This window comes from Lepisosteus oculatus, chromosome 11 (assembly GCF_040954835.1).
Source record: "Lepisosteus oculatus isolate fLepOcu1 chromosome 11, fLepOcu1.hap2, whole genome shotgun sequence".
NCBI classification, from domain to species: Eukaryota; Metazoa; Chordata; class Actinopteri; order Semionotiformes; family Lepisosteidae; genus Lepisosteus; species Lepisosteus oculatus.
Window position 1 is genome coordinate 2,525,174 of NC_090706.1, and position 26,911 is coordinate 2,552,084.

Below are 26,911 nucleotides of genomic sequence, written 5' to 3' on the forward strand. Positions count from 1 at the left end.
TGAGAAAACCGCTGAACGAGGCCTGCCAGCTGGATCTGCTTCCCTGCGGGTCATTTGGACTCTGCATTCACAGGTTATTTGAGCTCAGTCACGCTCTTACAGTGAGGGTGACTGCTGATTTAAATGAGCACAAAATAAGCTCATTTGAGACACTGGAATTCAAGGGAAAATGCGGATATGGTGGATGTTCAGCACTGGGGCCACACGTCTTTCATAGGAGGAGCTCTGTCTGTGTAACTTCAGCTGCAGGGTTGTGTCTGGGTGAATGTTGGCCACAGATCTTTCTCTCCTCACTCGAGAGCCTGTCCCGCCTGCACTCTTGTATGGCCATGTGCCAAGCTGGTTAGGATTTCATCTAGCGTGATAAATCAACAGCAGTTTATACCCGAGCACACTGACACGGCCTTGGCAGCGATGTGCAAGCGTGTGCGTGGGCGAGGAGTTTCTGGAGCTCCCAGTGCTTGACTGAGGACCTGAAACAGGCCGTGGTCGGCTTGTTCAAAAACAAGAACTTGGGAAGTCCCAGAATAAAGGATTTGGTTTTGGGGAAAAAAAATGTGCTTAGATTTGCCATTCAAATTCCATTTCACACCTCCTTTAAAATTCCTTTGTGAAGTTTTAAGGTGCTTTTGGACTTGATTTATACTTTAGGAAACACCTTCAGAAGTAAGAAACAGGAATCATCACAATTTTCAGATTCACTTTAAATTTGGTGCCACTCTGGGATACAGCGATTTTCTGACAAAACCACGGCACAACTGAGATGAACACCTTGCTTCGCAATTCCCGAATCAGCCGACGGTGGGTTTTCAATCACAACGACCTCTCTCACACTGTTTCAGCCAGGAGCTGGTTGGCCAGGATACTCCCGTCAGTTAAATCTGTATCACAAAGCCCCTTATTCCTGCCCGGGCTGCAGACACTCTGGGTGTCCACAATGGGAATGCGGGGTGAAAAGGGAAATACCCAGCATACCCATTGGGAAAACACCCAGAAGGATCCCAGTCCAGACCTCAGGACCCCAGGCCAACTGGGAAACAGCGCTAACAGCTGTGTCACCCAGTCATCCCTTCCAATCGGTCTTGTATGAATTAGGGGAAACATTTACCTTTCAAGCATGGTGTATCACATTATACAAAGCTGTCTTACAGTGAGGCTAGTTAGCAATGAACGTCATTGAGCTAAAACTGGTTTAGGACATGAACGTCCACGAGGACAGGGGAACCTTTCCCAAACCTTTTCCCCTCTCCCTTCCTTTTCTGCTCCTGGCCGAGCCGACTGAGGGCAGTCCCACACAGAGACGTGACACTGTTCCGAAGAAACGTTGAGTTTATATCTCATTTCCAAGGTCAGAGACTTGTGACATGCAGTACACCAAACAGAACTCCATGTGCACTGTTACAGAAGCCCACATGCAAGAATCGTATGGAATATAGGAATATATTTAGAAATACAAATATAGTAAACATTTATTTCTGCAAATCTCTCCTTCAGCACTCGCTTACCAGATATGCTTGTGTTCGTTTCTGATTTTGCAACAAGAACTCACGCCAGCAGAAAAACGTGCAATGATGCTGAGTTTGCAAGAGACGCCAGGCGCATTCGGCTCAGACAGCAGTCTGGTCCGGCTGGCAGGTGATGACGCGACAAATTCTTTTCCGTCCGGTTTAGCACCTGAAACAGAGGAGTGAGTTTGGCCTGAAAGTGTACTGGGCGAACTGGGGTACGTGTGCACCTCTCACCTCTCTTTGTCGGAAAGGGAGAAAACTAAACTGATTGACCATCAACATACAAAGTGTCGTTTTTAAAAGTTTTGTTACCATCCCTTGAAATTGAGCAACATTGTCGATCGTACACTGACAGGTTATAGAGTGTTTTTCCTTTCTCGGTCCTCAACGGAGGCACGGACGAGTACAGACACCCCTAACATTAGCCTAAAGGGGATCCTGCACTGCACTGGAAACTCAGCTTCAGGTCTCCCCGCAGCAAATTTTGTTATGGACAGTTTTTTTTTTTTTAATGCAGCATGTGTGGGATGTATCGGTAGGAAATCTGCATGTCTTAATACACCGCAGACACTAGTTCTAAAATCGAATGAATCTGAATTTCTGTTGTTTTCCCCAACACGTTACTCTTTAAAGGCGGGCGACGGGGCTAGCGATGTTGTAAAGGATGCAGAGCCTGGCCAATTTCCAAACCAGCACGCCCTTGAATCGGAGTGGAGGTACACACAACCCCCATTCCGCTCCGCCGATGTTTGCCTTCCAGACGAGCAGACAGTATATAAGCTCTAACGCGACGCTCCGTAGGTAACTTTCGGATCTATTTGGTGCTCCACGTGCGTGCATGCACTTCCGTAGCAAGACTGCGGGACTCTGTTGCCGCCTAGTGGACACGTGACGCATTACACTGGCGATTGACTGCAGTCATGCATACTGTATGATGCGCCTGTGAAGGCAGCCTCTGTGCATTAGCGGATAGATATAGAGACACACGAGAGTCACATGTATATCCAGATGCAAGCGTCGGTTGCACGGATGCAGTCTCTTGGAAATGAACAATGAACTGCAGGTGTGGTTTTGAAAACGAGGTCTACATGATGGGGAACGTGTAAACCACAACATTTAGAGTCATACATTCTCATAATTCTTGATCAGCCGAGTTTTCTAATCACAGACGTACATTTTTTTCATATACTGTTATGTACCATGCAGGCTAGGACACCACTGCACAGAAAGTCACAATGATTTCAAATTTAGCAGACTTTTGGTTACTCATATAAATACAACAGAGAGAGGGGTAACACTGTGTAAGCCAACAACGCACACAGAAGCATTGCGTGTGCAAGCAGGTCCTACTTTATCAACGTTACAAAAATCCATCCCCAGCAAGTCTTTCCCTGAACCTGTTGTGGAAAAAGCTGTGGTCCCACCTGGCCTCCTCCCAGAGTCATGAAGTCCATTTTCTCCAAGGCCAACATGAACCTTTTCAATGGGAAACAACTTGGAAAAAAAAACTCTAAAAAGGAAAAAGCCCAACTGAATCCTCAATCTTTTTTCTTTTTTTTCCCAGATCCTCAGCTCCACCGGTAGCAAGAACTGTTTCCCGATCCTGTCCCAGTCTACACAGTACTGGTGTCTACACACTAGGTCAAACGAAAGTCCAACTAAACACACATATTTATACATACAAAAAAGTGAAAAGAAAAACTGTGGTCTTCGGGACTCAGACAAATGAAGAGTAGTGACCATGTGCAACTCCCAGAATAAATATTCCCTCCAGAGGTTTCTCTTTCAGAGGTGACAGCTTAATTCCCCTAGAAATTCCTGAATGGTGCCTTCTCACCGGGGCATCAGCCAGCTTCCTCCAGCAGGCGCAGGTGAAGCTGATGGATACAGTCTTGGACGCTTTTAAAACGTTGTTCTTAAAATGATTTCTTAAAAATTCTTCCCTTTGGTACACAAAAAAGACAGGAATCTTCATGCATTGTGTGTTTTCTGGGGGGGGGGTCTGATGTGGGGAGGGACCTCAGAACTGCGATGCGCTGCTGGGGTCACACTGTAGTAGCCGGACGATGGAAGGGTCACTTTTGGCACCTTTGATGAACTCCTCTAGGGACAGCTTGCCTGGAGAGAAGAGAGAGGGTTGAAACTGAATCATTGGTAACGTTTAACAATAATTATATCCCTGGGGTGAAGAGCTTCCGTTCTTTGTTTACAGCTAACTGATTCTCACCCAAAGGAAAACCAGGCTGAGGCCAACAGTCTGTCTCTCCGGAAAGGCGATATCTTCTGATCATCGCCCCTGTAGGCTGGTCAGGCCAATAAGCTACACAGGAGAAACTTTGGTCCAAGTTTCACATGGCTTCAATTTCTCAGAGACAATCTGCCCATGTGTTTTAAAGCTCTACAGTAGGTCAATCCCAGACAGGGCTACATTTTTTTGCCAGCGTTCACAATTTGCTCCACTTCTTTGCCATCTCAGAATTAACTCTTAGTTTGTTTTCAAGCAACACTGTGCTTTTATTAAAAGAACAACAACAGCATCTTCATTTTAGTTTTGCCCAGTTTACAGCGTCTGATCATGAAAGCCTTACGGGGGCTGGCAGCAACATCTTGGCCAGTTTTGGCTGTGGGGCCCAAGATTCTCAGCTTTGGTCCTCAGCAGCCGTCACTCACCATCATTGTTCAGATCCATCTGGCGGAAGATTTTGTCTGTGCGTTTCTCTGGCGTTGATTCATCCTCTGGCATCTTCATCACAGAGGAGACCATCTTGTAAATGGCCTAAAGAGAGAGTAGATGTTGTTGGGCATGCAAAGGGTATCCACTTCGCCCGCCACTGAAGTGCAGCCCACACTCACACCTGCACACCTGGGTGACACACATTGGCACTTATGCGCCAGAAGCCCCACTACACTGCAGATCAGGTACAGAAGTATAGAAATTGCTGCATTCGACTCATGTGTGGACTTGAAGGCAGACTGCTCAGAGCCAGAGTGAACATTAGGGTTGAATACCCTACTCTTGCACATTTGTCATACGACAGATGCACATGCTCTCCTGTTCTATTCACTTCGATTCAGTTTTATTGGTGTAGCACTTTTTACAATGGACACTGTCACCAAGCAGCTTTACAGATTCCCGGGCCTGAACCCCCAGTGAGCAAGCCTAAGGCGACAGCGGAAGGGAAAAACTCCCTTAGACTCCCTAAAGTAGAAAGAAACCTTGAGAGGAACCAAGGTTCGAAAGGGGGAGCCCGTCCTCCTCTGGCCGGCACTGGGTTTAATTACTATGAACACATACGAGAGTCGTCTGTATCCGATTACATGGTGGGAAAAGCACAATCATGTATGGTAATGTCCAACAGTGTCCTGAATGTTCAATTGGTTTCCTTCAGTTGAGATTTCTCCTAGGGCAGAGAGTCCATTGTCACCTCCCTGGGACATTAGTTTGGAATTTCTGCTGGTGGCAAGTGTGCCACCTACTGGTCCACCAGCACCACTTGCAGCAGCCAGCCAGTTTTCCTTGGGGGTCTCCAGTCTCGGCATCGATCAGGTCCTGCTCTGCCTAGTTTCTGAGACCCGATGAGGTCAGTCTAGAAGGCGGCAGCACACACTCGTTGTCTGAGTGACAGGACCTTCCCCTGCGACACCCCACGGCTCTGCAATTCTGTCCCCCAGGAAATCAGAGTCACCTACCCTGAGTGCATTCAAATCCAGACTTACAAGGTCTACTCCATTTTCTAATGAGCACGCGTCTTCAGTTGAACATCTAACCACTTGTGCTGCTTTTATGTTTATTTTGTAATTTTCTATTTTTATAACGTGCTTTACATCTACTGTAAAATAAGATAAATAATACAAATAGAACTATAAAGTTTATTATTATTGCTGTTGTTGCTGTGGAAAAAATTGCCCTCAGTTGTTTCTGTGCTGTTTCTTTCACCTGCATGTTTGGAGATGTTGTGTCAGAAGAAGCCACTGTGGTCCTTTTACCTTCCTAATGTGAGAAAGTACGAGAGAGCTGTATACCAGAGCTTAGGCTGTGGTTAACTGCTAATCTGCACTCTGTTTAAAACTTTAATGTGATGTAAAAAGCTCTGAAATCCTGCGGTACAAGTGGTCGGTTACCTTGGTTAGCCTGCGGATAATCCACTCCATTCTGCACACTCAGTATAAAGCCCCAGTTAAATTTAACTCCCTAATCCGTAACCACAGGTCCTGCTCTCATCCAACCAGGCCCCTGTTCACATGGGGCACAGGTGGAGCCCAAGACAGCATGCTCTCACCATGTGCTCCTTCGGAGCGTCCTGACAGGCCAGAGCCGGCCACAGGTAGCAGGAGGCCCTCAGTGGAGATAGTCAGGGCAAAGGGGGAGGAGGGGAGATAGGGATTCACTCCACTAGGGAGCAGGATTTGTTTCTTATTATTTTGCAAATGTCACAACCAAATGTACTTGTGTGTAATACTGTGGTTCCTGTCAACCATGAACATAGCAATGCAATTACCTGTACAATATCCCCAGCCTCACCTGCACAATATCCCCAGCCTCACCTGCACAATATCCCCAGCCTCACCTGTACAATATCCCCAGCCTCACCTGCACAATATCCCCAGTCTCACCTGTACAATATCTCCAGCCTCACCTGTACAATATCCCCAGCCTCACCTGTGCAATATCCCCAGCCTCACCTGCACAATATCCCCAGCTTCACCTGTACAATATCCCCAGCCTCACCTGTACAATACTTCCAGCACCTCTCCACCCTCACCTGAACAATCTCCAACATCTCCTCCCGGCTGATGTAGCCATTGCCATCCAGATCATACATGCTGAAGGCCCACTTCAGCTTCTGCTCCAGCTTGCCACGCGACGTGACACTAAGAGCAATGATGAACTCCCGGAAGTCGATGGTGCCGTCGTTGTTAGTATCAAAGGTGCGGAAGACATGCTCAGCAAACTTGGAGGCATCCCCATAAGGGAAGAAGTTGGCGTAGATCTTCTTGAACTCATCCACGTTGAGCGTGCCACTGGGGCAGTCCTTCAGGAAGCCCTGTAGGAGAGATGCAAACTTCATTACACGACCTGTCATTCGAGTTATCGAATTGAATTTGTTACACTTTCCGTGGATGTGCCACTGAATTTTCCTTCTGTCTGAGATGAGGATGTTTTCCTCTTGGATTTACTTAATTAAATAACATGACAATTATTTATCTTCTGAAAACACTAAAAAGTTCAGCGTTGTCTGGTTAATAGCAGTTTTCTGCAGTTCAGGTGTCAATTCGATAAGGAGCTGAACAGAATGAAAGAAATCTCTGTCCATCCCTGGAATTTTTTTTTCCTAAGTAAAGAAATATTTGTAAAAAATTGAGATGTTATATACAATTCTGGAAGGAGGTCAAATTTTAATCTTGAGCTTCCGCTCTCTTAAATAGAAACACCTATCTCGCCTGCTGAGCCTACCTTGCAGACGTTTTTTCCTGGTACCCCTCTCTCAACTCCATCTTCACCACCACAGCTGCCTCCCTGGATCATTCCTCACTAGTGAGGTGTTTTTATCAGCCTTGGCATTACTGTCGTTTCCTCAGCAAGCAGAGTTAACGCCAAACATTAAAATATGAAACATGTTTTCCTTTTATATTTATCGTCCCATCCTGCTAATTAGAGTTTGAGCAAGCTACTGAAAAAAGAAACGCATTCTCATGAATCCTTAAATTTATCTGACCTCTTCCAGAAGCTGGACTTTGAAAACTGCACATCACTTTGAGACACGGCCATGGAGCAGATGTTCATGTGGACAATAACAACAACAACAACGCGCATCAGGAGACACTGCTTTGAATCATTTTGACTGCCATGTAAGTGACCATTTTGTACACATGAAGGGATCATTCATACGAGTGGTCACTACCACAGTGGTCACAACAAATATGTGCCCATTGTCATCATTTAAGGAAACCTTGCACTGCATATGCAGACGTGTGACACAATGTGGTCAGGGCTGCTGTAGGTTCCAGGGCTTGTGTTTTGCAACCAAATGCAAAGCATCCAAGGTGTGGCGCTGTGTGGAGCCAGGAACCCAGGACCAGAGCCGTCGCCTGGCCTGAGTCAGGCTTCGGCTTCGGCCGGGCGGTCTTGTGGAGGCTCTCACCCACCTTGTACCACTCCTGCAGCTCGTGGTCAGAGAAGTCGGTGTTCTCTCGCAGGTCCTGCAGCATCTCCGGCCTCAGCTTGCTGTTCTGCTTGCCCATGGCAGTGCGTCTCTGTGTGCAGGGCAACAAGACCAGAGGGTGTTCGCACCTGCAACCACAGGAACAAGGAGGCTGCTTAGTTAGCAATTAAGGTTTATCAAGGGGAGGGATGCAGTTACCCCAAAACCTTATGTGTGAACTGGCTTTTACATCATGCGACATTTACACCACAAATTTCATTTTCATCAGAAAAAAAGTGTCAGAACTGAAAAACAGGGCTGCCATTCCTGTGCACTGCCTTGCAATAATGCAATACTTTCGCTATGTCCTGCTTTATTGAGCTCATGAGTTATTAATGAAGTAATTAAGGAGCTGGATGTTGCAACATTTGCTTGGAATGGACTCGCACAGAATCGCCTTTCCTGGAAAGTGTCACATAAATATTTCAAAATTATGATTTCAAGAGCTTTTCCTGTTTAAATGTTTCTTATTTGGGTTTCAAAACATTAGGGGCTGATTTTTGCCTTTTAGAAATATGAAACATAATTAAATGAAACATGATTTTTATGCTGAATGTGTGTGCCCCACGTCGGACTAGTGTCCTGTTGAAGGGGTCTTCTGGCTTTGTACGTTAAGCCTCTGGGTTAATCTCTGAACAAAGTCATTTTCTGGTAATAGATGAATGTATCTCACACATGTAGGTGTTCTAAATGTATGTGCTCTTTACACTCAGTCTGCTAAACAGAGTGTGCCAGATAGTACTTTTTAATTTCTAAATGGCATCACTTTGGATAAGGCAGGATACATTAAACTAATGTATCCAGCCTAATGTGGAATGTAATGACCACTAAAATATCACAGCTAAGAGTACAATACTGCAAGTAATGTCTCTGTCTTACATACAGAATTATTAGATTATAATAATTATTACATTATTATATTAATTGTTATATTCACATTACTATTTATTTAAATATATATATATTTTATTTTTCTCTGTCCATTCTTTAATACAAAATTGAAAGTCAGCTGAGGCCACATACTGTATATGGATACTTCATCAGCAGTTTTTCTTTTGTAAGGACACGCTCAAGGAGACCTAGAATAACCCTTAAAGAGAGTCAAATCACCATGACTGCAGGAATTCAATCACAAAAGGGATTTGTCTTGTAACTGACAAAGTATCTGCTTTCTAAAAAGATGTTCATGCTTGCATAAGCTAAATATAGGTCTAGTTTTTTCCATATGCGGTCCCAGTGCTCTGCTGACCTTCAGGTCATTAAATAATAATTGTTAATAAATATGAAACTGATTTTGTAACAGACCCAAAGGTAAAACAAGAAGGGAGCACAGCACAGAGAAGCTTAATGTTGTACAGATGCGATACAAACAATGTTTAGAGCCAGTGGCACAGTCATTTTGTGCAAAATGATTTGTAGGACGAAAAGCTTCAAAAGGGCCATATTTCTGATTGGTTCTGATTGAGCCATGAGAGGTCGCTGTGTGGAGCCATGGATTCTGATTGGCTGTTGTGTTCGTCCCTTTTGTTCTGATTGGCTGATGTGATAGCCCTGGGTGAGGGTTTTGGTGGTGGACAAGATTAAAGGGGTCTGTCTGCAGATCCCCCTGCAGAGACTATTTCTGAAGCACGCCACATGACAAAGACGTCCACTTTGGTTCAAGTCAAATTACCCGCTGCCCCTCATTTTCTCCAAGATCGTGAGCCTGGGGATGAATACACAGCAGTATTTTAGCCAATTCACTGTTCCTTGTATTGGTGTGCACATCTGGGAGAGCCATCATTTTCTGCTCGCCTGTTATGGCTAAAGTGCCCCCAAGTCCTCTCACTGTGATGAAGAGATATGAGGGTTAACAGCAAGCCTACTGTATGTTTCCTCCTTCTGCAGTGCCGCCGTGTCATCGCTTTCCTTGAAGTGCCAGATCCCACTGCTCACAGCCAACCACAATTAACTGCTAATGTCCCACCACAGCAGCTGTGAGAGTGTCCCCTCTCTGTGAGACGAGTGGGGGGGCCAAGCGAAGACTCCCTGCTAACACTCTCGACTCTTGTCCTAGCAGCAGCTGTGAGGCCACAGGCTTCAGAATTGCTTCTGTATCCATGCGGCGTTTAATTGCAATCGCAGCGTGTGAGGCAACAAAACCCTGACCGTCACATGGTCCAGGAATAATCCAGCACACAGTCCAGGAAAGCACCGTGAAACCATGACGAAACCACGGCAAAGCAGAACGTCTCCTGCCACATGGGACCTCTGCTGGCTCTCTGCACAGCACCGGAGCTAAGAAGCAACAGAGGGGGCTCTTGCTCAGCACTGCTGTGTGATGGGAACAGGGAAAAGAGAAATGGAAAGCCTTCTCCCTGTTTGAAAGTGAAGATGTATGAAATCCCAGCAGAGCAACTGCCCTGAGGCCATTTGGTCTCTTAACTCAACAGTGTTATAAGTATTTATTCTAGTCTATACTGATACATTTGTGGACTCCGTCTTCACTGTAATGTAGCATCATTTTGTGTTTTGTCTATGATATGTGTTATTTATGATTTTTTCTTTTGCTTCTCTGGTCTCTGTTATTTCAAGCACATCACAAAAAATGTTTGTAGACTTTGACTTTGAAGTGGAAATGCACAGAATGGGAAAGCTCACAGTTTTACACCAGCATGGGGAACAACTGTGAGCACCATGCAGTCTTAGGAAATGTAATCAGTTCTAATCAAGTTCTTAACCGGTATGTTTCATTACATAAGTGCCACATGGGCCACGTGTCTTGTGTATAAGTGTTCTGTAAAAAGCGGTTAAGGATAATTTGCCGGCAAAGAGCATGGATAGTCTCATCACTGGGCAGAAAATGAGAAGTGGAACAATTATTTACATTGCTTGGGATTGCAAAAATTGCACGGATTCCGTAGACAGTTCAGGAAAAGCCCCCATGTGCGTCACATTATCACACAGTAACATCTGGCCAACTGCTTCATGTTGAGCTGGTTATGTAACGCCGTGTCCAGATGACCTCATAAAACACTGACCTGGAACACAGCTGGCAGGGCCCCGCCCAGTCACAGGTTTCACAGCCACGCCGGCTGCCAGCTTCACAGAACTGTCACAAGTCATTTTGCAAACCTCGGTTGCAAAAGATCATTCTTGCTTTCTTGCTTTCACCATGAAAAGGTCATAGGATATACAGTATCTAGCTCTAGACTACACAACACGCAATAACTTTACAGTGATTATTTCACCAAAGGAAACAAAGTGCAGTGTTTGTGAAATGCACAGCAGCAGGTTCAGACTCTTGGTAGTGTGAAAGTAGCATTCCAAATGATTTCAGTGACATTTTATGCCTGTGATCTTTAGCCCGTGTAAAAAAAACAATGTAAACGTGATACAGTGTTAAGTCTGGTGAATGTGAATGATTACTCACTGAAGAATAGTTTTTATGTCTATGTTGTTGCAGCTGCAAGGGTGTGTGACACATCTGCTCACATGTTCACAAACTGACTAGGAACCCTCTGCTGGAGCTGTTTACTGATCTGTTTTTTTCATACAGATTATAACTAATCTCCTGCCCTTTATCTACTCCTTTCTTCATCTCGCCGGAGTTAATACCTGCCATGGTTTCTATCCTGCAAAAATGAGGGCAGAAGCAGCAAAGGATGATTTTTTACCTCCAGTAAACATCTGGCCATTTTCTCTTACTGGGTTGTGAAACATCTGCCCAGTAAATCCTTCACCAGGGAATGTGTGTGGGGGGGTAAACCCTTCCTCAAAAAAAGGCTTTCCCTGTGTGTCTAAATCTCTACGGTGAGGACGCAAATGCATTATCAGAGACAGAAGGATCATCCCTAATTGCAATGCTTTCTAGGGGCTGATTCATCACGATCTTGGGTATGGCAGTACACTTTAAGAGCTCCTCTGTAATTTGCAGTCTGTAGTTGTATGATGGAGATATTCATGGTGTATTGAGCAAGGTCCTGTTCTTTATGATTTTGGGGATTTCTTCCCACAAAAGTTATTACAGGCCGTGCTCTAGCCTAGATCATCTGGGAGCTTATTTTGGAAGCCCATCATTAGAGTCTCTGAAGAACAGAAGCCAGGAGCTAATCAAGGTAATAAAAATAATAATTGGGCTGTGTCCTCAGTGAGAGCAATCACAGATACCAATTATTCACACACACCTTTCCTCATCACAGACATTTTTTGCTCATATAGCGTATGTTCCCTTCATTTCTCCTCCTTTACATGCAAAATCCACACTGTGGTTTCCTTATGTGGCTATAAAGTTGTAGCACAAACAATGTCCAATTACTTTCATTGTTCACAGATTGCAAATTGGTATCTTGACTCTCCCGCTATAGTCCTGAGAGAGCATTCTTTAATGTGTTGGAATGACATTCTAAAATGTTCCTGCCCCAGGTTTTCTCAGTCCGCATGACTTTATCAGATGCCCCCCTGAAGTTATCTCAAATGAACAATGCTTCCTCAGGCTTCTCGCCTTCAAGTGAATACGGGTCAGCTCACAGCTAAGAACCAGGCAGTGCAGCCAGTGTATGCAGCGTGGAAAAGGGAGGTTTTAAAAGAGGCCATACAAAATCTTACATTTTTCAAAAAATAAAAGCAAGATGATTAATTTCTCCAGTGGTCTGAAAGCCATACAACTGTGTTGTCTTCGATCTGCAAGCCATATCACCCACTGGACAATAATTAACACACCACAGCGAGCAGAGTCTATTCCATCTGGGCTTGGATACGATGACTGAATGCAGAAGACGTCTAAAGGAGAAATGTGCTCATTTGCACGTGCTGAAATGAAAGAATTCCAGTCTGCACTGTAATACCGCTGCAATGAAGCTGGGGTCTAGAGCACTCTAGTCCTCCTCTCTAGAGCAGCGATGCCCCTGTTAGCCAAGGCATGGAGGCTGTTGGTCAGTAGATATCCACGACATTCTTGCCCCAGGGCTCTGCTGATTTCACCAAGGACAGTGTCCCCTGGTGTGTGAATTCAAAGCGCAGTAACACATCTCATCCCAGGTAACCCAGTTCTGTCTTGAAAGCTCCTCCTTTAATGCGGAAATACTAACCAGACCAAAGGTTCTGACTCTGAAAGTCTGTGTGTATTCTGTGTGAATTATAGTCTGTTAATAATCTGGATGTCTGCATTTACTATGATCAAGGTTCTGTTTATGATCAAGCTTTTTGAAACTACAATTCAACTACAAACAGCTAAACTACAAGAAATTGTTTATTGTAAAACTACTCCAAATTTAGCAAACAAATATAAATAAAATATAATAAAATGTTTTAAAATTTACTCCAAAAAATCTAATGTTTTAAAATCATCAAGGTACTTATTGTGAGAGGTGATTTCAACTCACTTTAAGTGTGGAGACACTTTGTATGGTATTTTTCACCCACATTTCTAACCTGTGTTTATTGCTGTGCAGTCTCAGTCCTAAATAGCTGTAATAAAGGTACAGTAAACTTGAACCCTAAGATACAATTCTGCTAATGAGACCTTGCATGTTAATACAATACCGCATTCTTAACGAGAAGCAAAAAAGTTGTTTCTGTAGTTGTTGCATGGAGACTGAAATCATACTGTGAAGTTCAGAAAATACTGAAAGACAGGAAAAAGCTTGGACATGCAGGGAACCTCACCATCGTATTCAGAGCCTGTAGATGGACCAAGGATGTGGTCATCAGAGACTCAGAGTTTGGTCTCCGAAGATGGAATCTTGACCACAACTGAACCCAGGACCCTGGAGCACAACTTGAGCCATGTGCTCACCCAAGACATTCTTCCTTCCTGTACTATCTGTCCTGAGTTGTTACATAATCCTGCTCAGCCTAAAGAGAGGTGTAATAGCTGGATTATCCCAGGGATGTCCAAGCAAGGATTAAACCAGATGAACCTTTGTCACCGCGCACAACTCCACAGCCAGCTCCCCATGTCATTACATTCACACATGCAAAAACACCATTACATACTCAATCCTGTCTTCAAAGAAAGAAAGATAGTAACTGCTATTGCTCTGCACGTGATGTCTGAGAGAGGTCAACTTCTGGATCTGTGCATCATTACAGAAACATCTTTCTGTCCTAACTGGGAAGAGATGTAGCATCAGTAACATACATGTTTCTAACCCCACATCACGACCTCCCAAACACAACAGTTAGGACAGACCAGCCAGGTCATTTGGAATACATACAGGCATAAGGATTTAAAAAAATTGATTGCTGTTTAATCCTTTCAGGCAGCTCTTTTAATACAACCCACAGGAATTATAAAAAACTACAAACTCCTACACTGTACTTTTCATCTCAAAGAATCATCGAGCATTTTACAGGTAGAAGTATCAGTATCAGGAGGGGAAAGACTGAGAAGCCTGAGCAGGCATTCAGGCAGTGCACCAGAGCCAGCAGTGCCCCTACTGTTATCCAAAAAGCCCTTTAAATGCATCATATTGGACAGCTGAACATAGAAATAGGAATGAATTAGCTCAGCAGCAGGTGATTTTCAGAAAAGACTGGTGAATGCCTGGTCCTCAGCATTATCTCTTCACACAATCTCTCTTACAGAGGACAGGGCAGTCACTCAGTTATGACAGACGTTACTGCTTCATTAATTACTTTATGGTCTTTATACTCCAGTGTCTAGGCCTGCCACCTGACACTGCCAGGAGTTTAACAAAGCAATCACAAGCACTTCTGGGACCGCGGGGGCTGCTGCACTCATTCCAGCCTCAATAGCCTCCCATCTTCTTCAAGTGGCTCTCCGACCCTTTCCGAACACGGAGCCCTGATTAGGTGACTGATCCATCAGGGGTCTCGAAAGCCGAGAAGGGAAAGGGAACGTCACCTCCTCATCAACCACAGCCTGGGCTCTCATGGAGAAAAGCGAACCTTGGTGCCTTCACGCTACACCATTTTGCGTCTCAAGCACCAATTTTAAACAGTCTGTGGTTCGTTTAAGCGCCTGGTGCTTTTCAGGATTGTGCACAAGCTCAGCGGGAATCCTCCAATACATACCGGCACGCTGCACGTCTGCATGGAACAACATGGGATCCTACAGCTTGGAAACAACCGGAAACAAACCCAAGTCAAGCTGTACTTGTTGGTTTCACTCCTCAGATGTGAAAAAGGGTGTTTTTTATAACTTCCTGTCTAGCTGATATCACGAAAGGCCCTAACAAAATATGATCAAGGTGCCAATAATACATATCCAGATCATGTCGACATAATTATTGCTCCCCTGCGCATGAAACAAAGTTATTGACTAATCTATTAAGTGTGATAAACGTTGTTAGTTACACTGCTGTGTTTTGCCAGTTACACCTGTCCCCAATGGACCGCACATTCATTCGTCCTCAATGCCCATTCAGATCTTATGGTGAATTAATCCATTTAAGCCCCAGCCTGCCAGTACCTGTTTCTGCTACTGTACTGTAATAGTTAGGTCTGTATCAGCTCGAAGGAATAGAAATAGCACCCAGCTTCCCTCCAAGGCTGATCTCATTAGACGGGGAGTTAAGCAAGGTTGTGTTTGGTCAGAGCTTGCGTGGGTGACCTCCAATATAAATAAATCACTGCTGCCCTGAACAGACCAGTCCTGCTGGGGGAAGAGCCCCCAGCTGAGCCGGCGTTCAGTCCTTGCCACTGCAGGGGCAGTATCAAGGGAAATGTCCTCAATGAGGGGCGGAGCTTGGCCTCCCAGGCTCTTCAGTCATTGGCTTTCATGTCAGCTCTGGGGCTCACAAGCAGGGAAGCAGGAAGTGAGTGAAACTTTCCCCCTGCATTTCCAAAGTTCCGCAGGAGTGAGTCATGAATCCACCTGGCATGTGCTACAGCCGCCACTGCATCACTGTCAGTCGAAGGCCCACGCGAAAGTAGTCGAGTGAGCTCACTGCTGCTTGGGTTTGATTATTCTGAGAAGGGGCTCAATAACAAAGATGACCTCCCCAGACCCTGAGGCTGAGGCCTTTATTATAAGGAGTCGTTTGGATGACTGGCGAACCGTGCATGCATCAAGGGATGATGAAGGATACAGTAAGATTTTGGTTTGGTATCTCATCTGCAGGAAATAGGGAAATAAGGTTCAGCTGCTTTCTGAGGTCAGCAATGGGTCAGAAATAAAGCCAGTGTTGGTGTAAAGCAATTGTGTGTTTAGTCAGCTTGATCAGGTATTCCCAGCCCTGGTCCTTGGAAACCCCTTTTCCATTCCAGCTGAGCTCTTTACTCAACTGAATCCTTAACTAAACTGGATTGGAACAGCTGTGTTTATCTACTCCAGTTTGAAAATCTTACGCCACTCATGAAAGCAAACATGATAGTTCACAGGCAGCTTCCAGTACGTTTAGAATACCAAAACAATTCAGTTTCACAAAGGGTCAAAATAATCCTATCGTGATACTATTAGGTCAATGAAGGGATCAATAACTGTAACTGAGAGCTCAGCTTGAATGACAACCAGCAGGTGTGGGGGTCCCCAGACCAAGGGGAGCCCCTTGTCAAGATATCATGACATGAGTTACAGAAACCCATGACCCCTGATCTGCCCTTTCAGGTCAATAGAGAACTATGGTACATTTGCTGTGAATAATGTACAATATATTGGATCTCTGAGCTCCAGGTGAAATCTCTGGGCGGCTTCAAAACGAACTGCACACAGTGCACCTTCTGATGTCACCCCCCCCCGTCAGAATTCCGCAGCTCCGCAGAGAAGCCCCCGATCCTCACGATCTCATCTCATCCAGACCTTGGCGCGGCTGACTCACCGATCTGAAACCTCCCCAGCTTCCCAGGGTGCCTGGCTCCCTGCGTTTTCTGCTGCAGGAACAGGACGAAGAAGCAGGCAGCCCAAAACAAAACAAGAACCAGAGCTAAACCACATCCCTCTACAGCACGCATGGGGGCAGCCAAACCATCTCACATCAAGAGGGGAGGATTCTGGAGAGAAATGCTCCGTTTGCTTTAGTGGCAAAATGCCGTATTGTACACGCCCTTTAATAACAGAGTTTTAGAGAGCTTTTTGCTGGGACTCTTCCAGTGACTTGTCTGCACACCTCTAGGGTGCCTGCAGTGGGGCAGGGCACTGGACTGGACGGGGCTGCGGTTCAGACAGGCTGCTGCTGCTCCAGCTCAGCCGCTGCCTGCCACGCTGCACAGGCACCGGGGAGAGGAAGACAGATGAGGGCTGAGAGCTGCCAAGCGGACAGCCTGGCACCAGTATTGATAAATGAAGGGCAGTGACAAGAATGTATAACAGCAGAGTGACCGCCCTTCCAGAAATGTGCCACTATAAAAAAAAATGTGCACGTGGTCTCTACAACTATAAATGTATCTGACACTTGTACCCACAGCAGCCTACTTATTGGTACACCCATGTGACTGCAGCAGTCTGAGCGAAGTACCTAACTCAAGGGTGCCAAAGCAATAGTCTCACCTGAAATTTGAACCCACAACCTTCAAATTTTGAGGCCACAGCCCTGACCAGTACACCACACTCCTGCCTCATACCAAACCTTTCTGTGGTGAACTAGGGGTGCGTGTTTTCATTACACTTTACTACGGTTTGTTCTGCAAAACACAGTATACACAGTAGATTGTTTGTAAGGACAGCCCCGGGCCAGGCTGGGGAGAAAAACTTTCCCACCGACACACGGAGTTGATCTGTGAGTTTTATGAAGCTGAACGGTTTTAAACTGGTAAGATGTTTTGGAATGACTCCTATAATGCCATGCTCTCCCATGATGCCGTTGCAATGTGTTAGAGGCTGGAAAAGTGCACTGTGGGTAGGCTGTCACGCCAATCTCTCTTTACCTGAAACTGAATGCTGCACTTATCCAGTAAATTTACAGGGAATGTGCAAGGTGAGCAGCTGTCGAAGTTCCTCAGATAAGCACACCACACAACAACACTTCACCAGAGGCCTCAAGAGAGAACTCAGCATTGGAACTTGACAAACCCTGACATTTCTCTGTGCAGTGACATTGACATTTTTACTCAGTTTGCTATTTCCAGGATCTTGGCACAAAATACAAGAAAAACACAAATCAATGAAGTGTTGGCTGATGTTTGTAGAGTTACAATCAATGGAAGCCCCCTAATATATCTACATTGCCTACTGCTTAATAAGCTTGGTACATCTTCCTCATTTACTGGAATACTTGACTATTAGCAAGCACCAGAGGTTTAATTATCTCTCAGACGGCAATGGACCTCACCTGTGAGATAAATAAATTCTAAAACAAAGAAATGTATTGGGATTTTTAGATATGTTTTAGATATGCATTTAATAGCTTACATCTAGCCGCATATATACATATCATTGTTCAGACTTGGTGAGCAACAGTTTTAGTGAATTACAGATTGTGAAAAACTGTATGGGCTGATATGACTGTGGGGTCATAGTTATCTTCCTGTTGAGGTCAGCTGAACTGGGCCTCATCTGCCTTTTACCACTCCCTTGGAGTTTTCCTGGCTGTGTAAATGTCACCTCTGCCATCCTACGTCCTGGGCTTGGCCTCTCTGAGGAGCAGAGAGCATTTTGCTACATGCAAGGCCTGGCGCAGAGCTCAGGGAAAGAACCTGAAAGAGGAGAGAAGGAATGGCAGACACGCGCTCTGAATGTAGTCGAGCGGCTGAGGGCAGGCTCACGAAGGAGGGGAATTAGAACAGCTTCGGGCTGCGTTTCTCTCTCCCTGGCAATCTGCTGCCTCTTGTCCGGAGAGTACAACACCATGGCAGCCCCCCGAGGAAAGGGGAATGAGGTTCAGAAAGGCGCAGGGGGATGCCGCTGGATGGCAGATTACTGAAACTAACTAATGGGAGGAAAGAAAAAAAAATAAAATTCCCCCGAGCGCTTCATTCTCGCTGTGCTGGAGATCTCCCCAGAACCACCAATACCACCAACCGAACACGCCCACCCACCACACAAGTCTTTTCCTTTAAAAACAACACTAATGACAATCAAGCAAGAGGCAAGCCAGGCGGGTAATTAAGTGCTCTCGGACAGTTAATGCCAGGATGTGATGCTCTAAGAGTACTGATGTTGCAAAATGAAAAAAGCAGTTCCTGAGTGCAAATGCCATCTCCAGCCTGACTCGGGCTGTCAGAAGACACTGGTCACAAGGAAGGTAAGGCAAGCACACGCGTTCACAAGCACACGCGTTCACAAGCACACGCGTTCCCTCGGACAACAGAAGGAAAAAATACCCTACACCTCACGTTCAACTTTTTAAATGATGTACAGTACCTTGGACAAGGGCATTTGCTAAACAAACACGGCTGCAAATGACAACAACACTGGAGAAGCCAATTCTAACAGAAACTCCACAGCTATCACAGCTGAAAAATGAAAGTGAACCTTCACACTGATGCAAAGACGTTTAGAATTGTAGTTTATGAGGGAGGAGCTTCCTTTCAAAACAGAAGAAACTCAGGAATTTTTATTTTTCATAACATCCGTTTCTAAAAGCAATACACTATCAGCCTCAGGAAAAAGGGAAACAAAAACTCCTTACAAATAAGCACATCGAATAAAATGGCCTCCTCTCTTCTGTGACCTTTTTAGTTTCTTGTTGCAGTATTCATAGATTCCAAACAGATAGCTGGGGTGCATAGCAGAATTCTGCTACATACAGTATGACATACCCAGCATGCTCCACTGCTACAGTAAGTCAAACCAGTTCCTTTAATCAATGGAACGCAGCTTAATGCAACATACTGCGCTACTTTTTTTTCATTTGGCTGTTTTGTTCATGCATAGAGAAAGAAAAAACAGTTTCACAAACTCACTCTCCACATAGCTTTGACTGGAGATCCCATTCTCTACAACCTGAAAATGTCACAACTTGCATGATGAAGCCATCATTCATGCAGCACGCTGACCATTTCAACTCTTGTTAAAAGACACCCTGGTACCTTCACAAGCCTGTCTGTTTAAACCACATTAATTAAATTGGAATCAGGAGGCTTACATTTATAACAGATTTAGAACTGCTACAATATGAAATGTACTGTATCCTAACTCTGCAACAATATCTTATTGCTCGAAGTCATACCCTCCCAAGACAGACAGTGAGCAGTACACAACCTGACATCCACCCAGGATAAACAGACTAGCTCTTTTCCAGTGGGTCTGCACTCTGTAAAGTCCCTGGTTTCCTGCTTTTAGAGTTTATACTCCCAGTTTGATGAGGTCATATTTCATATTCAACAGCCAGTGCTTCTGGGGAGAAACAAGTAATTGTGCACGTTCATCTTACAGTCATCCTACGTACAGCATCCGAACTCAGTACTGATCATGGAAGATCCCAGGGCAGTGGTCATGAGAGCAGTGGAGGAAACCCCAGTATACTGGCTAAATTCCCTCTGGGGTTGCTCAGTCTAGTTTCCATAACATTCCAGTTAATTCGACTGCTATAGTAATGTCTCACTCCTACACCTGAACAGTGGCCATTCATCACCAGCTAAATCCTATTAAGCAGGGTGTGGCACTCACCACAGTCTCGTCTGAAAACAAAGCAGTCAAGTCTCCTTTCAGATTTGTACATTTTAATTCGATTGCTGCCAATTGTTGTATCCAGATTACTTTAAAAATCCCCCAAGAACCAGCCCAGCGGATTAATGCCACAGACACCTTGGAGAGAAAGAGGTGAAGGCTTCAAAGAGTCAACAGGAAAAAAAAGCCCAGAGGGATCTTAACAGTGGTGTCTCAGGCATGAAGGACTGGCATGAAAATATTTTCACTCAAATCCTTATTCTGGGCACAGGATCAAAACGGTAAAAATAAAGACTATTGAGAAACAGAACAGGCAGAACAGCAGCTGCTCCCTGACCTGTCCGTCACCCTGTACTGTGTATGAGCTGAATGAAGTAGAATCATTTGATTTCCCTTCCGTACCAACTCAACTGCGACTGACATCGGTCAACTTCTTCTTGTTGTTGTTTTATTTAGAGAAGACCTACGCAGCACCGGTTTGGCTTTGATATTGCAGAATTCAACCAGGCCTTAGAGCACAAAGACTAAATTGATTGCTCTCTTACACAAGGTTAAGAAAATAAAAAAAAATCATAATTTCGTTTACCGGTTTTTTTGTATTTAACAAGAATACCAGCTCGGGCTCCTGTAAAACGGCGCTGAGAGGAGGGCTCCCTCTGCTGAGCGCGGGCAGAACTACATGGCACTATTTCTAGCTGTTCAACGTCCGTCTTGCCCAGACTAGAGCCAGCTCTTAAAGAGGGTGCATGATGGCTGTACCTGATGTGCGGTGTTTTATCTGTGTATTGTGCTCGACATAGGAGGTGACTCAGCACCTGCGGTATCTCCAGTTGACTGGGAGCGAACCGGACCGGACCGGAGTGCGGATGCACCAGATCAATCTGGGCTGTCTGTCCATCGCAGAAAAGTGTCAGCATTGACAGAATTCAGAAGAACTTGGTAAACATCACACCCTGCTCCTCCGTAGAAAGAAAGGCAACACGATAAAGGTTCGAATTAATTTCTTAACTATACAGTAGTTTTGACCTAGCTGTATTTTAACCACAGTTCCAGACGAAATTAGTTTGAAAGCTAACTCGGTGTCTATTGTTAATGCGCTACTGCAGCTAAAATGAAACGTTAGATTTTTTTTTAACCAGCTTCTGACTGTGAGTGGTAATAAGATCGTTTTTCACTTTTTAAATCAGTGTGCACCTCCCCCCCTTAAAAGACGACAAATTATAGGGAATAACTGTGGAATTAACCTAAAAACCTAAAAAACGTTAACGAGGAATTCCCATAAAAGTAGTCTAAATAGCAAGAAATAATCCTGGGGTGATGTTCCCAGTGGAGAAGTTAAACACAATTGCTGAAGCTGAATGGGGAAGGCTGCTCTAACGCTGAAGCAGCCCTCAAGACAGCCCAGGGGCTGAATCAGCGCAGCGCATCTGTAGGCTGGAATCTTCTGTCCCGTCAGACAGACGTTTTCCTCTGCTGCTTCCAAAAAGCGAAATAAAAACACCGCTGACTGCGGCTTTGTGTCGCACAAAACTAAGTCAACAAACAGTGCAAAATCCGCATCTGACGAGGGAGTACACCCGATTACTTCGTCGTGTTATTAAACCCCCCCGCCTGCGAGAAAACACCGCAGCACATCGTTAACAAACTGGAAAACCTTACAGACTGAAGCGGCAGGCTGATTTTAAGGCGCTGTTTTGCCGACGCTGAAAGGACCGGCCGGCTCGCCGGCGGTAACAGCTCAAGGCATGCTATCGCGCAGTAGCAGAACTGATCGGGCTCAAGTGTCTTCAGAGCAGCGCAGAAAGCAAGGGTTCCCGTGAAGAAACAGTAACAAGGAGAAAGCCTCATTCATCCCTACCTTGCGCGGATGACCAGGCTCCCTGTGTGGGTATAAGACCGTTGTGACTGCAGTCTCCTTCAGTGGCATCAATGTGCTCTACAAACCATGCTACTGCCAGATGCCCTTGGAGAGAATGAACGTCCGTGCGCGGTTCTCCGGGGCACAAACTACCAGTTCAGCAGGGTTAGAGTGCTTATACTCTGGGCGAGCGGATTTAAACGTGCAGGGAGGGGAGGGGCGGGGAGTGGGGGGGGGGTTATTGCGGGAATTACGTGGTGCCGTTTTGAGCGGCCGGCGCCTTTTTAATGCTCAGGATCTCAGTGCAAGCGAGCACCCGCTGCAGGTCTCGTCTCCTCTGTGCGAAGCATCTCGACCCCGCTGAGCATCTTCTGCTCCACGGCAATATCCCATACAGATCCCGAACCGCTGTACGAGCCGTGCTTTCTGTGTCACAGCTCACTAAACTAGGCGAACTGGGAGAAAATGCAGATTTAACAATATAACGTTATCCCCCTGTTATGATTATTATAATCATTATTATTAACAAGATTTATTTTTCTAAGTCGGCTGATACCAAACTTTTAGCTGCTTTTACTGCTGGTTTTTTTTTGTGTTTGTTTTTGCTTCTGTCGGTGCCTTGCTTGCCTGAACAACTGTGGAGAACTGAAATAAAAATTTTTAAAAGTCTAAAAAGAAGTTGCTCTTTTTTTCCTGCGTTTTGTTTTTCATTTTGGAACGATGGAACCACTGTTGTTTTTTCTTCAGTAATTGAAGATTTCAACAGGCTACTCATACTCTGTCTTCTCTCCAACATTTTTAGTCATTTAGTGGCCCCGAAATCTGTCTTTTTCCCTCACTGGGAACCATTTCAACATTTAGAGCCCCATTGCAGTGGTGGCAGTTCAATCGTCAAGTCTAAAGCCTTAGATGTATCGAACTGTGACCAATTAAGCAGATGATGTGTTAAATTAAGCAATTTAGAGACAACGTGGGGCTAAAATCGGAGTACTCTAGGTTTGAATGCCCTTCTGCGCCCGAGGCACTTACTGGAACAATCTGCCTGCTTAACTGGCTCGACAATTTAGAGATTTCCCCGAACTTTAGGACGAGGCGACCTATAAAACTAATTAGTTTGGGGCGCTCCAGGACCGAGACCTCCATCAGTTGTAATGCCGGCAGGATGAACTGTCCCCGAGGAGGCCGACGGTTTGTTCCACGATGACTGCAATTAATTGGTGCTTTACAAGCCATCACAATCCACTCTTTCCGGTATTGCTGGCGGAGGTGTACGCGTCTCTCCTTGAACTCTCACATCTGCAACATACACCACAAAGGCAGACACTGCGGAAATGTCGGAATATCTAGGTCTCCGCAGAATTCTGTGTCCCATTTCTGTATAGTGCCATGTTCCATTAAACACGCCGCAATATATTTAGAATTAAAAGTTGCGTCTACCGTCTTTAAGATTTTGAGACCCTCTACTAGATCTGCAGCCTGTGATGTGCATTAATATGGGCACGGGGGGTACCCGTGTATGAATCCCTGCAACACGACCGTGACTGTCGTATGTACGAAGCATGAAGGTTCAAGCATAATGACAGTGGGACCAAAGATAAAGATTTTAACACATCACATTCACATCGCCAGCGTACATCAGATCAAATCTGATTTGAGTTCTGTCTTCATTTTATCGAAGCTAAGATTATATTTAGGGTAGATACCGGATTGTTTTTTGATAAAATACGATGCTTTCATTTTTTCCGAATTTCTGAAAGTAACTACAGGTATCTGAATGGTCTAATAAGAGAAAAGGTTTTCTTGCTTTACTCTTCACCTTAGAATTCCAGGGTGACGCAAATTTACCTTTTTCATAACACGTTCATTTTTTACAAGAAGGTGCTGCGTAATTACTGTATTTTGGTGGTTTAAAACAGTTTTTCTCTTTTCTTAGCATATGCACAATTCTACGGAATTCATGCGAAATGTCCGATGCTTGCAGAATTTTTCTGCATCTACCTGTGGCGCACTTAGCCCGAGACGTCTCCTTCATTTCCCGAGACCTGACGGCCCCACCCCTCGTTTGTGGCTCAGCTTGCCGGTAGGACTTCCACGCGTTCATCTGCAGATTTCATTCAGAAAGCGGCGGCAATTCGAATTTTTTAAAACTGCGCGAAATGTGAGACAAGAGGCCGCCAGTTTTTGAGAATCTGCAAAACATACCGCCCCCCGAGCCGTTTACAACCCGCGGAAGGATTGTATATCGCCCGTGTAATGGAGTCCGATGAAATCTCGATAAAAGCATAATAATATGTTTTTATATGTAGTGCGCCCCTGCACTTCAGCAACGGGCAGTTTGGGATCGTTCAGGGGGAAAAACGCTACACAAACGAAGAGAGGTATACAAGCATTGTTTTGATTGGTTGCTGTAAGTAGAGTTTTTCTAGAGTAGAGGGTTTCTACTCCCCAATTGGGTAAGCACTCCCACCCCTGCTGCAATTCAAACCCAAAACTAAATGTTAAAAAAAAACTTCTCTCGCGAATCTGGTAGCACGCATTTACAATTCGCCGGGTCTAGGCTAGGCCAAGGTAAAATGTTTTTTTTTTTTATACAGGTGTCTGTAGAACAGCCGTCGTCGGAGCTTCTCCGGCTCAATTCCCTTGCTGTCACCGGGAGAAAAGGCCGACCGCACCTGCAGCCCGCGGTCCTGTCACCTCGTGGCCCTGTAAATGGATTCGGCAGAATATGTCTGGAGGTCTCAGTCCTGATGTTGATCTTCTAACAAGGTGGCCCGCTGGAGCAGGGGCAGAGATGTCGGACTGAAAGTGTGGACAGGGGACAGGGGACAGGGACCCCGGGGATCTGGCTGGCTTTGTTGTCAGCTGCTTGTTAGCTCCAGTTTCTTCTGATCTCGGCCCTTTCTCCTCGAGAGAGCGACCGAGAAATGAGATCGCATCATGTAGTAAAAGGACTCAGTTCACCTTTAAGGTCCTTATTGGGTGTAAAGGCAAGACGCATCTTGTATCTAGATATGCAAATATTATTTCCGAAGAAATGTTATTGCATTAACACTGAAACATGAATGCAGACGAAATTATCATTCGTTTGACATTTGTCTTGAAGACCAAAAGTGTTTCTGAATACTCCCGTTGTCTATAGCAGGCATTAATTGACCAGAATAGACATTTCATTACAGTTGGTGATCACACCATTCCTCCCTTCTTAGCCGTGCCCATTGGGCTTAAATCAAGTACTGTGCAAGCCACCCACAGTCAGAGGTCTAGAGCAGGGATTCTCCATACTCTGGTTTTAGCGGAGACGTGAGGGGGTACTCGGAAGAACACTGTTATCAGTGAATACCCGAGTTTAAAAAAAATCACAAAACTGAACCAACTGCTCTGCGGGTGACTTACGACGCACCCCCGGTTCAATTTTAAACAGCCAACATCGGGGGGAATAAACCTCAGAACAGTTTCTTATTTTTAATTCGTGTTTCCCTCGGTGTCGCCGGAGGCCGGGGAGCTACAGTGGAAGATTCACCTCTAGTTCCGTTGCATTGAGTTTGGATTGCAACCGAGACCGAGTCTCCGAGTTTCCTCCATGTGCAAAAGGCGATTTCATTCAACCACAGCCGCCTGCCCAGCAGTGCTAAGGCACAGAATTTCTTCGGTCGACGTCTGGCGCTTGCATACAGCGGTAAATAACCTCCGGGCTGGTGATCTGTTCTTCCTGTTCTGAGATAGGCCCGTGTTTTCATTCTTCGTATCCCGGGGTAATACAGTACGTTCATGCTGGTAAAATGATAGTACTGCACTTGTAAAACCACACGTTAAAAGGTTTTTATAAATGGATGATGATAAGATCTATCCGAGGGAGACAGATAAAGAAAAATCAGGGACTGGCCATGTTTTTTTTCCACCGATATGTGAAACATTTACGAGCTTGCCTTAACGTTTATTTTCAGATTCAAAAGCTACAGTACATGCTTTGGTGAAATATATGTATTTTATTTATTTGCTTGTGAGTCATACAGTTAATTTGTTTGGCCACTGCAGATTTTCAATATTCTGCTCCACTGCCTCTCAGATATGGCTATTAGTGTTATCATGTTTTTGTGCACAAGGGGTTATTGGAGTGAAATTCTAAACCAGCAGGCAATGTTAAAACTGAAAAGGCTGTAACGCCTGTGTGCATAACGCTAATACCCCACCCCCACTCACACAGACGTGACTTTTTGATAAAATCCTGCATTAAGAAGGCTTAGTATTAAATGTGCAAGTTTCTCCTATATGGCTCATTTTACCACTGATACAGGAAGAGGATTTATCCTGTTGTTGGAAAGGTCAGATAAAAAGCAGAAAGGAATCACACCTGGCTTGCTCAGGCCTTTAACGGTATTCACACCAGTTAATGCAAATAAATCTGGCTCTGGGTTTTCCAGAGAGGTCCCACAAGTCCCAGTGCTTTTGATATTCAACCGATGTGAAGACATCCGTCTTTAACGAAAGGCAACAAATGTTTTGATTACTTGCCAGCCCTCGCACATTCATGCCTTTGTTTATGTTTCTTAGGCTCTAAAGCCTCTCCTGTTTACACTATATTAATTTTTTTTAAATCCATGCTGTATGCAATGACATGATTTCATGGTGAATTCGTGAGGAAAATATGCACCAGGGCTGTTTATGACTAATTCTTGGTTATCTGTGTGTTGAGCGTGAAACGCTCGCACTTGCAGTGACAGTAATTTAAAGCATGCGATTCCTCCTATTTCCTGCTCCTCGCTTGGTGAGTTCTGGAGTAGGGGAATTATTGTCGGCTTCACCCTGACTCTGCAGTGAGCGCCATTGCCTTGCAGGCCGCTGCTCTTCCGGG

At 45.0% G+C, this 26,911-nt stretch overlaps 1 protein-coding gene across 1 annotated transcript; it reads right to left on the bottom strand.

Annotated features, from left to right (window-relative positions):
* Positions 1-686: 686 nt before the first annotated feature.
* On the bottom strand, positions 687-22,270 carry hpca (hippocalcin). The gene is made up of 5 exons (XM_006631223.3): positions 22,060-22,270; positions 7,656-7,800; positions 6,272-6,553; positions 4,179-4,284; positions 687-3,626 (listed from the first exon to the last, which is right to left on the bottom strand). The coding sequence occupies exons 2-5, from the start codon at positions 7,749-7,751 to the stop codon at positions 3,529-3,531; spliced, it is 582 nt and encodes a 193-aa protein (XP_006631286.1). The 5' UTR covers positions 7,752-7,800; positions 22,060-22,270; the 3' UTR covers positions 687-3,528.
* Positions 22,271-26,911: the final 4,641 nt, after the last annotated feature.

What these genes read in the sequence shown, in the direction of transcription:
- hpca (XM_006631223.3), bottom strand. Translation starts at nt 7,751, where the DNA reads ATGGGCAAGCAGAACAGCAAGCTGAGGCCGGAGATGCTGCAGGACCTG. An exon ending in AGCTGCAGGAGTGGTACAAG is followed by an intron (nt 6,554 to 7,655) that starts GTGGGTGAGAGC and finishes TCTCTCCTACAG; the next exon opens with GGCTTCCTGAAGGACTGCCC. An exon ending in AGATGTTGGAGATTGTTCAG is followed by an intron (nt 4,285 to 6,271) that starts GTGAGGGTGGAG and finishes CTCTCTCTTTAG; the next exon opens with GCCATTTACAAGATGGTCTC.